This window comes from Gobio gobio (genome assembly GCF_949357685.1).
Source record: "Gobio gobio genome assembly, chromosome: 14".
NCBI lineage: Eukaryota > Metazoa > Chordata > Actinopteri > Cypriniformes > Gobionidae > Gobio > Gobio gobio.
The window spans coordinates 30,902,101-30,917,243 of NC_137107.1; the positions used below are offsets into that span (position 1 = coordinate 30,902,101).

At 38.5% G+C, this 15,143-nt stretch overlaps 1 protein-coding gene across 1 annotated transcript in view; it reads left to right on the forward strand.

Moving 5' to 3' along the window:
• The window catches only part of mfhas1 (multifunctional ROCO family signaling regulator 1), a 38,838-nt gene extending 23,958 nt beyond the window's left edge, over positions 1–14,880 (forward strand). The window contains exons 2-3 of the mRNA XM_079835925.1: positions 12,887–13,278; positions 13,372–14,880. Of these exons, the coding sequence (XP_079692051.1) occupies positions 12,887–13,017 (131 nt within the window). The 3' untranslated portion in view covers positions 13,018–13,278; positions 13,372–14,880. The remainder of the gene's footprint in view (positions 1–12,886; positions 13,279–13,371) is intronic.
• Positions 14,881–15,143: the final 263 nt, after the last annotated feature.

The window sequence follows — 15,143 nt, forward strand, 5'->3', positions numbered from 1 at the left end:
AAAAATGTATATATGTCCAGGAAAAACTATTATTTTCCATGGGCGGCTTCGGCACGTCAGTAAACAGCCATTGGCTAACGTCATTGTATAGGAAACAGTATCAAGGGTCACTCGCTATTGCACGCGAGTAAGTGTTTTGTAAACATTCCATATAAATTCGTAATTTACAGACAAAGCATTATGATGTAGCTGCTGTCAGATCCAATACAGCTGGCCGCTTCATCTTTCAACAAAAGTTTCTTTGCAAACTCTCCATTTACACTGTACCTCGTTTACGACACAAAATGCTCCAAACAAACATATAATCATCTGATGCATTTCGGGAAGCCATTTGAATAAACTATCCACTTGTTTCTGACACTGGGATCTGGTGGTTCAACGGATCACAAAAGAAAGAAAAAAATTCTACGGTCAAGGGTTGACTTTGCCATTTCCAGTACTCTGATACCACAGCAAAAACTACTAGCCTAACTAATAAAGGTAAAACATTATTAAAGGCAAGTGAACAGACCGTAAACAGAACAAATGCACCAATTACGAGCATAGATAAATACAATTAACAAAAGCCCTATTCAGACGGGATTAGTTTTACATGGGTAGGTGGGGGTAAAGTAATTTTTACCAGAGGTTCTGTGATTTTAGTCCTGTCCGAATGTGCCATCTCGGGAATCATTACAAACAATAGCCCTATTCGGACGGGATTAGTTTAACATGGGGAGGTGGGGGTAAAGTAATTTTACCTCAGGACGTCTGTAATATTAATGGCCAATTCGCACGGGATAAGACATCTCAGTAAAACTAGCAGAATTGGGAGGGGTAACTCGCTTTACGCACCAACGTAACCTCCTTGTCGTCATGTGCGTTGCTTCCTGTTTTCACGTGAGCAAACACACAATATATATGTGTGTATATATATGTATATATATATATATATATATATATATATATATATATATATATATATATATATATATATATATATATATATATATATATATATATATATATATATATATATAAACATAAACATAAACATTTAGGTCCAGTCTAACGATTCTGTTTGGATTGTATTGGTAATAGACGCTTACCTAAAGCTAAAAGAAGTGTTGTGCCTCTAAAAAGTGCTTTCGATCTTATTGATGCTTTAAATTGTATGCGGAAAATACTGGAGGTTTGCCACAGAGTTGTCCCACCCAGTGACGCCGCTACCACCACGCGCTGCGCGTAGGGCACCAAGTGCTCCGGGGAGCACCACAAGAAAATGCTCTCTCTACCCTCCCGCGGCTCTGCAAAATTCGCGAACGCCGCCACTGCGGGCATCGTAAAGTGATCGCGCTTAGGGCATTAAAGCGGCCAGCGGCGGGACTGGTCCCACCACCTACAACGAAACCGAGTGCTTCTTCAAGCGCTTCCATGCTTGCAAAACGCGCCAAAACTACTTTTAAACAGGAAATGATGGAATTTTACCGTACATTTTTACACCGGGTCTATTCGAACGGGATTAGTTTTACCCAAGGTCATTTTTCCGGACCTTTTTACAGAAGGTAAAAGTCTCCGTAATCTTTACTGACATTGTCCGTAATGATTACCGAGATGGCACATTCGGACGGGACTAAAATCACAGAGAACCTCTGGTAATAATTACTTTACCCCCACCTCCCCATGTTAAACTAATCCCGTCCGAATAGGGCTAATGTCAGTAAAGATTACGGAGACTTTTACCTTCTGTAAAAGGTCCGGAAAAAATTACCTTGGGTAATACTAATCCCGTTCGACTAGACCCGCTGTAAAAATGTATGGTAAAATTCCGTCATTTCCTGTTTAAAAGTAGTTTTTGGCGCGTTTTGCAAGTATGGAGGGAGGCGCTTGAAGAAGCACTCGGTTGCGTTGTAGGTGGTGGGACAACTCTGTAGCAAACCTCCAGTATTTTCACTCCAGAAAGCACTTATTAGAGTCACAACACTTCTCGATAAATCTGTTCCCAAATAGTGTGATTTATGCACCATGGTCTCAAACTGCCTCTTAAACCGACGTTCTCCCCAAACCGAGATTAAACACAGCGTTTCCTCCCTGCTCCAGTTTCGCGTTTTTCTTGCTAGCGCCATGTTGTGTGTTTTGCTCACGTGATAACAGGAAGCAACGTCATACGCACATGACGACAAGGAGGTTACTGTGGTGCGGAAAGCGAGTTACCCCTCCCACTTCTGCTAGTTTTACTGAGATGTCTTATCCCGTGCGAATTGGCCATTAATATTACAGACGTCCTGAGGTAAAATGACTTTACCCCTTCCTCCCCATGTAAAACTAATCCCGTCCGAATAGGGCTAAAGTTACAAATGAATGTAGTGTTCATTTCAGTTACAGAAATGTAATTATGTAAAATAACACTGTTCACTGAATAAATTTAATATAGATTCATCTTTGTTAAAGCTGTGTTTTATTGTTTGATTAACATTAATGACAGACAGGTATTTATTGGCTGCTGTCACTTTAAGACCTAATTCACAGATCCAATATAATGATACACATCCGATTTATTTCTCAACTCTTTCACTAAAGACATAACCGACTGTGTTTATGAGAATGCTTGCTGAGACGGGTATCTTGACATATTTGTGTTTGTGTCCATCCAAGTGCATGGGGATGGAGGAATCAATTCAGAGTTTGAGCGCTCTCTGAAATGTGCCCTTTCTCTGCATCTGCGTCTAGTGTGCACACAGATAACTGCATGTGACTACCGAATACAATTCTCCTTTGCTTCTTCTAGTGCTGAAATGGTTTAAAATCTATTGAGTGTGTAAACTAGCAAGGCAAAACATGTGCAAATGATAACCTTTCACTCTATTGCAGTTAAATTTGGTCCGTACGGATCACGGATCAACAGCGATCAGTTTAACCCCTACTGGGATCCTTCTGAAGTCTGTACAGAGATGCAAATTAGCTGTTTAAACTAGTCGCGTCAAAGCAAGCGTTATTTCACTCTTCCATTTGTCTTGTTGTCGACAGACTCAAGTGCGTGGAGTATGTCAGAAAAAGAAACTCGCATCTACTCTATCTAATGTAAACCGCGTCAGTCATGGGTTATATTTGCTTTTAACGCGATGCAACACTCACATCCAGTGTAGGCAAATGTTAGCTGTTTAGTGACTTAACTCCTGTGGACGGGGCCTATGGGGCAGTGTTGTATAACGATTTGCCGATGTCTAGCTCTGGAGGCAGTCATATGCAAATGTTTTTGTGCATGTGATATCATAGGTCACCCAATGTCACAATGAGCTGTTTTTTGGAGCTTTGGTTAAATAAATGCTTTGTTCGTAATGAGGAGAATGTTTTAAGCTATGAATCTTACAGGATATTTTAAAGGTTCAAAGACCTCTTATATGTCAAAAGACCCCTTTAAGCATCACTTAAGTCTATTTCTGTGTCAGCATAAGCTGTGTGTATATGTGTGTACATGCGTGTGCATGGGGATGACCCTGATTCACTCTCTGAGCTGGAGGTCAAACAGTGAGAAATGAGCAGTGGTGGGCTGTCAGAGCCATCAGGGCCTTCTCTGCTGGCCCTGTCAAAATCAAAAATAATTTTCATAATTAAGTGAATGTGTGTCTGAACGTGTCTAAATTCAATTACTGTCTATTTCAGTACGTTACAATTATATTTCCAGAAAGAATGTGGTTATTTTTTGTGAGGCTGAGCTGTATCTTCATCTAAACGCATCACAGCTCCGTGGACCAGCACTAGTAGAATAGCTAGCCTTCAGTTAAAGCTGCCATTTTCCATTGGATCATAACTTTGACTGACGTGGGTCATCAGCCAATCAAATTTTGATGTGTTGTGATAGAACGCCCCAGAGGCCCAGCGAAGTGTCGGCGCTACCCCCCCTGATGTCATCAGCCGTTTGAACTTTTCGCGGGTTGTGAGCGATCTATGTGAAATAAGCTATGGCCGCTGCGGACGACGAGCTTTGTGAGCTTCGTGTGCATCCTGATGTCAAGCCTGTAATGTTACACAAGCTGTGTTTTTCTGTGTTTCTTTTGATGTTCTTGTTAGTCTGTGCTTTTGTTTAAAGGAACACGCCACTATTTTTGAAAAAAGGCTCATTTTCCGTCTCCCCTAGAGTTAAACAGTTGAGTTTGACCATTTTCGAATCCATTCAGCCGATCTCCGGGTCTGGCGGTACCACTTTTAGCATAGCTTAGCATAGATCATTGAATCTGATTAGACCGTTAGCATCAAAAATGACCCAAGAGTTTCCATATTTTTCCTATTTAAAACGTGACTCTTCTGTAGTTACATCGTGTACTAAGACCGACGGAAAAGGAGAAGTTGTGATTTTCTAGGCCGATATGGCTAGGAACTATACTCTCATTCCTACGTAATAATCAAGAGCTTTGAGCCGTCCCATGAGTGCAGCAGGCGCAATGATATTACACAGCGGCTGAAAATAACTTCCGTCACTGCTAAACTGCTAACTTCCGTCAACATAACCAACGTGACAACCGGCTTACACAGGGAGCGCTGGGGACTATTTTCAGGCACTGAATATCAAAACTCTTCTGTCATTTTTGAGCGAGATGCTAACGGTCTAATCAAATTCAATGATCTATGCTAAGCTATGCTAAAAGTGCTACCGCCAGACCCGGAGATCGGCTGAATGGATTCGTTTTGGAGCCTATTTTCAAAAATAGTGGAGTGTTCCTTTAAGAGTATTTGTGTCAGTGAGTTGATTTTGATTAATTTCACCAGTTGCCTGAACGGTGACACGCGAGTGTAGTGGTATCAATAAATAGTTAAATTGCCTTTTTGTCTCACGTGTCCTTTTATGTTGCTTGCCCCCTTCCCAACGAGCACTTTGAAAGCGGGGTTCATAACAGTAGTGCATACAGTGCATGTTTGTATTTTGTATGTATCGGTGTGTGTGTGTGTGGTGTTGTTATGGCAGCGGCGTGGGGTGTGTTGATCGTTAGTGAAGGCCCTGACTGAAACCCCACGGTACGCTACTGGAAATGAGCGATGCATACCACCATATGTGGTGCAGAAAGACAGTTGCAGCACATTGTCAGTTTTCTCTTGTTTTTAAACCCACTGAGCAATTTTGAGCATCAAACATTCACGAATAATCACAGTGTGGTTTTGTTCTGTTAAGTTGTGAATGATTCAATAAATCAAGCTGAACTTCTGCATGACAAGCGCTATGTCAGCTACACGCTGTTAATTCTGGAGGCAGTTTATTTTGGCAGTACCTTTGTGAATCCACATCCTCTGGACACTCAGGGAAAAAGATGGAGCATTCCAGGATGTCTTTGACCCAGATTTCAAACTTCACAAAGGGCCGCAGAGCGAGTCACAGCATGAATGCGTTAAAGATAAAACGGCTTTGGAAAATATCTGGAATGCGACTGGAGGGCTAGACAAGCTTTTGTCTTCTGTATGTGTGTATTGTTTTTGGAATGTGTCTTTTTCAAGATGTAACAGACAGAGCTCATTGGACGCTTTGGTCTTAATAAGGTATGCATTATATATCGGACCATACTATATTGGTATTTAATATAATACACAAATTTGTATAGGGCCCTAATTATATAAATTAGGGCCCTATAAACATATAATTATTGAATTCAGGTGTTCCAATCACTTCCATGGCCAAAGGTGTATAAAATCAAGCACCTAGGCATTTCATCACTACGAAATATTCTACGGTCAACTGTTAATGGTATAACAAAGTGGAAGCAATTGGGAACAACAGCAACTCAGACATGAAGTGGTAGGCCATGTAAAATCACAGAGTGGGGTCAGCGCATGCTGAGGCGCACAGTGTACAGAAGTCACCAACTTTCTGCAGTGTCAATAGCTACAGAATTTTTTTTTGCCCTTCAGATTAGCTCAAGAATAGTGAGTAGAGAGCTTCATGGAATGGGTTTCCATGGTCGAGCAGCTGCATCCAATCCCTACATCACCAAGTGCATTGCAAAGCGTCGGATACAGTGGTGTAAAGCACGCCGCCACTGGACTCTAGAGCAGTGGAGACGTGTTCTCTGGAGTGACGAATCACACTTCTCTGTCTGGCAATCCGATGGACGAGTCTGGGTTTGGCTGTTGCCAGGAGAACAGTACTTGCCTGACTGCATTGTACCAAGTGTAACGTTTGATGGAGGGGGGATTATGGTGTGGTTTTTTTTTTTCAGGGGTTGGGCTTGGCCCCTTCCTGTTCCAACATGACTGCGCACCAGTGCACAAAGTAAGGTCCATATAGTCATGGATGAGTGAGTTTGGTGTGGAGGAACTTGACCTGCCTGACCTTAACCCGATAGAACACCTTTGGGATGAATTAGAGCGGAGACTGCAAGCCAGGCCTTCTCGTCCAACGTCAGTGCCTGATATCAGGTGCCTCAAAAATGCGCTTCTAGACGAATGGTCAAAAATTCCCATAAACACACTCCTAAACCTTGTGGAAAGCCTTTCCAGAAGAGTTGAAGCTGTTATAGCTGCAAAGGGTGGGCCAACTCCATATTAAACCCTACAGATTAAGAATGGGAAAGTTGTAAAGGCAGGTGTCCCAAAACTTTTGGCAATATAGTATCTCATTTCTCTTACTTTATTGTTTAGATTACTCTTGCCGTCATCTAACACTCACTTAGAATTTATATTTAACTTTTTTTAAATCATCATGAAATCAAATGCTGGTATGTCTGACTCAAATATTTAAATGTTTCCCTTTGAAAATTCGCCTTTATTTTATGTCATATATTGTTTTAGTTATTGAGAGTTAGTTATAGTGTACGGCTGATTGTTGGTGGAAAATGTAGTTCTCAGAAAACAGAAGATGATGAATGTGCCGTTGGAATGCAAGATCTTAAGTATGAGCAATAGACTGTAGGAGTGAAGTGGAAGCTAGACATGCCATGACTGAGTGTAGCAACAGTGGGCTTTGTTATGGAGATGTGTCTCATTGTTTCATTCTCTTTGCTGCTTCCTGTCCCAGCGAGTACAGGATGTTTAAACTGCAGTGTGCCCTTACGAAGTGTTTATAGATTCAGGGTTTGGAGATTTATTGTGTAGATATCTAATTCTCTATCTCTAGGTTCAAGCTTTTGTCCTCCCTGCCTTCAGGTGCGGGGCAGGTTTACCTCTCATCAATGACTGTGTGAATTGTATGTAAAAGGATTAGGCCACAATAATGAAAAGTATTTCATTATTGAAAAGCTGTGGCTTTTCTCAAGGTGTTGGGTGGCGGTGTTTCACCTGTTACTGTTAACAGCAGAGGTATGCGTTTGTATTGATAGCTGACGCTAGGGGACAAATAAGTAGAGACAAGGAAAGGCATTTCGAGAAACTGTAATGTAATTTACTCAAAAATCATTCTAATATGATGATTTTGTGTTTTTATGCTAATTCTGAGCACTATCGGTGTTGAAACTGCTTTTGCTGCTTAAGATTTTTGTGGACGCTGTTATGTTATTTCAGGATTCTTCAATCAATAGAATGTTCAAAAGAACAGCATTTATTTGAAACACAAATTTGTCGTATCATTATAAATGTCTTTGCTGTCACTTTTGATCAATTTAATACATCCTGGCTGAAGAAAAAAAGAAAAAATTGTATTGACACTAAAATCATATCATATATTCTAGTTAATTAAACCCGTGTGTACACACTTTCGGGGCTTAAAGTGGAAAGCAAAATATTAGATCACTTTTTAATGCCTTTCATGTGTGTCACTCTCTCTCAAGCAGTAAAAGTAGAATCAATCCATTCACTGTCATTCTACACCCTGGCTCTCATTAATAAGTAATAATTGTGGACTGAAGCGAGTCAGCTGATCTGACCTTCACATCACAACATTGTCACCCCGGATGTTTGGACTTTAAAATTCTTTCAAGTGTGCAAAGTTGATCCTCAGACTTCAAATGGCTAACCAGATACATGACCTGTAAACCATGTTTCGAAAGCTTCAAGGCTCTAAGGGGAGTCTAATGGGTCATGGGGGTGGGGGGACCTTTATTTTCCCCCAGGCTTCCTTAGGTAAACCCCTACAGTGCAATTATACGGCCAACAGTCCCCACCCCCAAGACCACTGATCAACCTGTTTTCATTACTTGTTAACTCTTTCCATCGAAAAGAGGGACTTCTGCTGATCATTTTAGAGATATTTTAAACCATTTTATGTATATTGTGTGCTGCTGACATGCACAATAGAGGTAAGAACGAGATAATATTCTCAAGCATAAAATATTATCTCCATATTTATTTATTTATATCTATATATCTCATATTTATTCCGTTTTGCATTTGCAGGCCATTTTACTTTGCACAAGTTGATGTATTTCCTACTGTATGAGAAAAAATGGAGGGTGTTTGTTCATTGGTAATTGATTGGATTGTGAATTGATTTAGCTGGTTCATAAGGAGACAGATTCGTGCTACAATGGGACATTTTTTTATATTTTAATTGAATGTACATTTATAACACTACTTTGTGTTTTATTACCTTGGCATTGAATTACACAAACCTGGTTATCGCTGTGGTGTATTTCTAATACAACAGCCAAGGAATTAAGCAAATTTGAACTCTTTTAGAAATGCATTGAAAAGCTATCACAGGTTTTTTTTTCTTTTGCTATTGGGGCAAATGTAAATGCAAAAATCATAATTGTTATAGTTTCCATACATCGCCTATAGAAGTTTAACTATGAAGAATTCAGCTTCTGAGAAACCTGGGTTTATTATGGTATGCTTCCTGTCTTTCACAGAGAAATGTAACATAATTGAGAAATAGAGAAATATAATATAACATAATCCAAGTCCATTGTATTGTGACTGAAAACATTTGAATGCATCAAATGAGGCATCGAAGGTATTTAGATTAAATATTGCTAAGTAACTTTTTTTTTTTATTCTTGAGTTAAGAAACACATTGATTTCTTGATATTCAATTTCTTGTTGACTAAGGAAGAATAAAAAGTATTCTGCATCTTTTTTTCTCTCTCTATGAGCGGACAGCCACAATAAGGCTGTCTGCAGAAGTCATTGTTCTTCACACAGGCCTTGATAGCTCATCACAGTTCATTGCTCTTGTGATTTATCCATTAACCTGCTAGCCACTCTTGCTTACTGGGGATTGTTGTATGGTGGTATTGACTTGAAGCTTTTGCTAGGGAGTGCAGTTTACCTTTTAAGGACCTATTAATGCACCTCAGAGAGCAAGAACAAAAAGTATGTGATGCAGAAATGGAGAGTCTGGCAGAGGAACAAACAGACCGAGTGCAAAAACGCACCTGGAAATGTTATTCACTCAGGGCAAAAGTCAAGAAAGAAGGCAGTTTCTTAAGTTTTGATGCCAGAAATGACTGCGTCCCAACACATATTAGCAGCACTATGACCCAGACTAGAGGAGGAGCAAGTAATAATAATAACTAGTGCATGAATCAGCAAGAACACTCACCTTTATTCCGCATGATTTCCTTAAAGGGACTGCTGACTCATTTCCTAATCACTGTCTACTGTGAGTGAATACATGTATAATCAGCACGAACTGTTTGTTAATCTCGCACAACTCTTTCTAGCTGTTGAACTTGCTTTGGCCTTCATCTTTCAACTGAGTGACTAAGTTCAGTCTAGTGGAATTCCTCCTTTATTTAGAACGGAGGAGAGTAGAAAATCAATCGGCCTAATGGCGTAAGTGGTATACCAGTCAGGCCACTGTGCTCTGGGCCATGATGTGCAGAGTTATTTTAAGTGTTAAAGTACATAACTAGGAGTTTTCACAGGGAATTTTCACATTTGTCTAATCTTTTTAGCTAATTGCACATTACTTGTCAGGAAGCTGTATCGTTAAATAGCTTCATGGCATAATTTGCTTGCCTGTTGGTGTGGGAGAGGTTTTACTGCAGAGCCTTGGAGATATGTAGTTTAAGCAAGCCAATCTGTGGGTTTCTATTATTAAAACCAGATCAAACCTGATGTTATTCGGAAATATCTTGGCAATATTAGTGGCTGATGCATTATTATATCATTAATACAGATCAGATTATTTATTGTTCTTCTGTGGGGTTGATATTGTATAAAAGCTGTGCTCAGGTCACAAATAAAGGAATCTACATTGCCTCCAAAAACTCATAAAGGGACAGTTCATCCTAAAATTAAGTCATAATTTACTTAACAGTGTGGTTCTAATGCCGTATGCCATTCTATCTGAGTTTATTTGATATAAAAAGTAGCAATATAACTGTAATACAACTTCTTTGTCAAGGATAACACACATTTTCATTGACTCTTTAAAATCAAAGACCACAATGAAAATGATTTACTCTCATGACGACAGTTTTGTTGGCATGCATCTCCTCACTAATTAACCAATTCACACACACACACACACACACACACACACACACACACACACACACACACACACACACACACACACACACACACACACACACACACACACACACACACACACACACACACACACACACACACACACACACACACACACACACACAAAACAATAACTTCCACACAAAAAACCCCATCCATTCTTTTAAGACATCCTATCTAAAATCAAATGTTCACTCTTATACTAAAACCAACACTATCCTTTATATGCTAATAGTCTCATGAACATTTTTCATCAAACCCTATCATATAGCTACCGACAGAACACAGACAAGTGTTACATGGGATGATTCTGTGGAGGTTTTGCATCTTTTTAAAAAAGCTGGATGCTGGTCGCAGTTCACTGCCATTATATGGACGAGTGGGAATTATTATTTTCTTTTCTTTTGTGGTCTATAAAAGGGAGAATGGCATATGGAATTAGAACAAATAAAGTAAATTATGACGTCATTTTAATTTTAGGATTAAGTGTCCCTTTAAGTAATGCCTAAAAATGTATGAACTTAATTGCATTAAATATAAAATAGCATATCATATTAAGCAGCACTTAGATTTTGGGTGAATTGGAGGGAAACACTTCATACTTCCACTAAAAAACACTTTGTGTTAAGTTGGTTAAAATATTGCGATAATATCTCTTTTCTTATGATGTGTGGATCGGTACAAGGATTGGACTGTAATTCCTACTCTCAGTTAGCAAATAACATTGATCCAAGATCCAATCAATTCTCGATGGACAAAATCAAGTCCCATTCTGCATTTTTTTTTTCCTCAGTCGAGAAGCTGCTGCACTCAATATGACTATGTACGACCATGTATCTATGTCACAATAGAGAAGAAAAGATGATCACATTTTCCACTTCATGCCTACTTTAAGTGTCTGAATACATTTTGGGGCCACTGTATGTACAGCATTTTCAAATCCCTTTTAAACATTTGGTCACAAGTAACATCACTCCCATTTCCAGTTTCCAAATGTTTAATTGGAGAGATTGAGATGCACTGAGATCTGTTGAAATAAAGAACATTTTGGCTTTTTCGAAATTCACATGGAAGCACTGTACAGATGACTGTGGTCTATAATCTCTTGGACTGACACATGATGTAATGCTTTGTCTTCCTGTGGTTGGTCTGATCCCACTTAAGTACTCAAAGTGTGCCCATTAGCTTACTGACTTGCTGACTAGCACACTGGAATCCTTCATTACAGTCTCTATTTATAGACATGGATGACTCTCCTATCAATTCAGGCTTCCTAGGCTGAACTTAATGCTCTTGTTTTTGTGCCGTAGACATTAAAAGATGTTGAACCTCAAAACCCACCAGGTTTTGCTTTCTGAAGACAAGCTGACATAATCCACTTCGTAATCATAAAGGCATACAGATGCTTTTCTAAAGTGTTATGGGAACTAGTATTGCTTCCTCAGAGGATCAATGAGTATTAAATAATAAATAAAATAAGCTTTAATATCTTTAGGCCTTACTGTAAGCCATTGTGTTTTTGCAGGGCGATTCACTGGGCACAGCAAGTGTTCTTACTCGTGCTTAGATAAAAGCTTGTTAAACAGCGCCACCTTGTGATAGATTTAAAAGACGCTTCTTTAGAACAGCCTTTGAGAAAATGTTTGATATTTCAAAGAATTATAAATCAAATTGGAAAAAATAATTCCTAATATGACAATGTCATAAACATGGCTAAATTGGTCTCAAATGTGACAAACAATAAATGTGCGGCAGTACAGCCTTTGGCAATAGTTTTTTGTTAGACCAGCCAGTTATAAGGTGAATCACAACATTACAAACGTTGATTAGCGAAAAAAGTATTTGAAAATCGGACAAATGGGTGCCACTTTAATAAGGAAAAGAACTACAATTCAATAAAGCATTGTGAATGGCAATCAAATTAAAAAAACGTATGGATAGATATAAAACTATTGATTTAAATATGTTAATATTAATAAATCCGTATACATAATAAAGATGCATACTATTTTTAATATTAACAATATTTGAGTAGTTTGGAGTGGGCACTAAAGAGTTCAGATTCTTTGATTGGTGTTTTTGTTTTTTTCAGAATCATGGGTAATGTAGTTTTTCCACCAGAAATTCCATTGTTATAACTTGCAGCAGGATATTGTATCATAAAAATAATAATAAAAAAAAAACAATTCTCCCATGTACTCTTATGAACTGGTTCTTTTTAGTGAGCCAGTTAAAAAGATTTGTGGAACAGCCTTGAGCTCCCTCTTGAGGTAGTGTTTTGAATCAGACTCAGTCAGTGAATTTTTGGTTGTTTGATTTTAAATGAACTGTTACTGTGGAGTAGACGTTAGGCCTGTCAGACTTATTATTTGCATTATTTATTGAGCGATTTTGTAATCTGAGAACTAGTCATTTTTTATACAATGTGTATATTATGTGTCAAATTCGTAGATTGTAAATCAGTGTGAATTAAACAATCTATTGTATCTTTTTTTTTTACATTTTGAAGGTGAGCTGTTAAGTCAGCCCCGACCTGAGGGACTTACTGAGATCATCTGCCCCAAGAACGGCTCAGAGCGGGTCAACGTGGCGCTAGTTTACCCTCCAACCCCGACTGTGGTTAGCCCCAGTCATAAATGACATTGACTTCACCTGCACTTACCTGCCTGTGAATGGCTTCCACAGACTGCTACACCTCTTTCCCCTACATCTTATATGCACACTCACACAGAAGTTTACGTGTTTGTGCGCGCAAAAGCGTACGCCCCACTTTCCCGTTGCCTCTACCTTTCATTCCTCATCTGAGGGAGATGACGGACCACTGGATACCTGACAAGTGCATAGAAGGTTTATAATGGAAGCTTGTCATGGGTAGGTCGTCATATCAGGACATATTTACAGGTATAACATTTTTAAGCTATATATGAAATAATGAATCATATTTTGGATCTCCGTCTTTTTTTCTCATTTTGGTCATGTTCTCTTCTTTTGTAGGTGTTCAGCTCCGACTGCCAACACACGATGAACTGAAAGTATTAGAAACTTTTGCACTGACATCCTGTTTTTGTCTACGTACGCCTAAAGCATTTTCAATCACCCTGAGCCTTCGTTGACGCTTTGGGCTTTTCAGTTCAATCTGAGATGAGCCGTTCCTCTGCAAGTTCTTGGACATTCCCAGTTGTTGTTGCATCTCTTGGACTGAGCCCACATCTTGTGCTGCTGCTGCTGGTTCAACTGACAGAATATGGAAGAGAATGGACTTGTTTCCCCTCAGACATAAGACAGACATTGATTAGCGAGGTTAGATGTTAGATTGATGCTTTAAGTGATATTGTACTTTAAATGCATGCATTTGAAATGCTAAAAAGGATTATAAAATAACATATAAACGCACTAGCGCAAGCCTCTTGAGAGGTTTAGTTGTATTGAAGATGAAAAGAGAGAATTGTTGGGCATAAATCTTCAGGATCTATTTATTGCTTTTCTGCTCACATACACATTGCTAATTTTGGGTGGAGAAGATGAGACGGTTTAAATGATTTTAGTGATGTGTGCAGCCAAAGATGTCAAAATGTTTCCCTGAACCACTGACACAAAAGCTTCTATCTATATGTTTGTCTGTCCACTCGTCTGACTTTTTCTTTCTATACATACATTTATACCCACATACACTTCAGTGCTTATACAGATAAGCATACTCCATAGCATGAGGGTATTATTTTAAGCAAGTATCAGCCATTTGAAAGATTTTCATGATTGTCACATTGTTGCTTGCATGTTCAAACTTTCCTATAAGATGCAGTTTTGGATATATATGACCAGAAATACTGATGTACAGAAACGGTACACGTACAATAATTCAGCCAAGGATGTCTTTTCACTCTTGAAGAATATTGTGTAAGCATATCTGCTTCACTGTAAGGTTATTTGGTATATATTTAATTCACTGATTGTGCTCCTTAAAAGCAGTGTCTGAATCATATTGTACATATTTCTCTAAAAAGTGCACATTATCTAGAACAAAGAAGCAAGACTTTTTTTTATAAGAATTGATTCATACTTAGAAACTACTGTGTATTGTTTATATGTTTTGTTTTGTTGTTTGGAGAAGGGAGAATCTGCAATACATGTAATGTTTTGTGAACAGTTTAAACTTTTGTACGTAAAATTTTATTTTTGTAAGCTAATATGCTGTCACCAGTATCCCACATTATTTACTGTGCATTGTGCATGGCTACTGTGCTCAATGTAAAAGCCACAAACCATTTTCTAAATTATATTGTAAAAAATATTCTTTCTCATTGTAGGACCACAAAAACACCAAATATAAAGGCTGGTTTCCACACGGGTGTACTGTTGTTTATTTTTTCTTGTTACTGCATGAAATACATGAGAACGGTGACCGAGGAAAAACTATTGGTTTGTTTAAAGAAAATACTGTTTTGCCATAATTACTGTAGAAATATTTGACAAAACCTCTTAGCCAATATAAAACCATCTTTCTAAGCTGGTGTCATCTTTTGCGCCCTCATCTGTCTCAGCATTCTATGCGCTCGTACCTGAACTCCCGAGTTCCAGGAGTTCTCTGACTGAATAGTGCTGTCAATCGATTAAAAAAAACTAGCCTAATTAATAGCAAAAAAAAATTCTGAAATTAATATTATATTGTAATAATTTCACAGTTACTATCCAAATTAATGTAGAAACGACTAAAAAAAGTAAAGTATTTTTTTTTTTAATATTTGTTGTAATTACATCTTTTTATG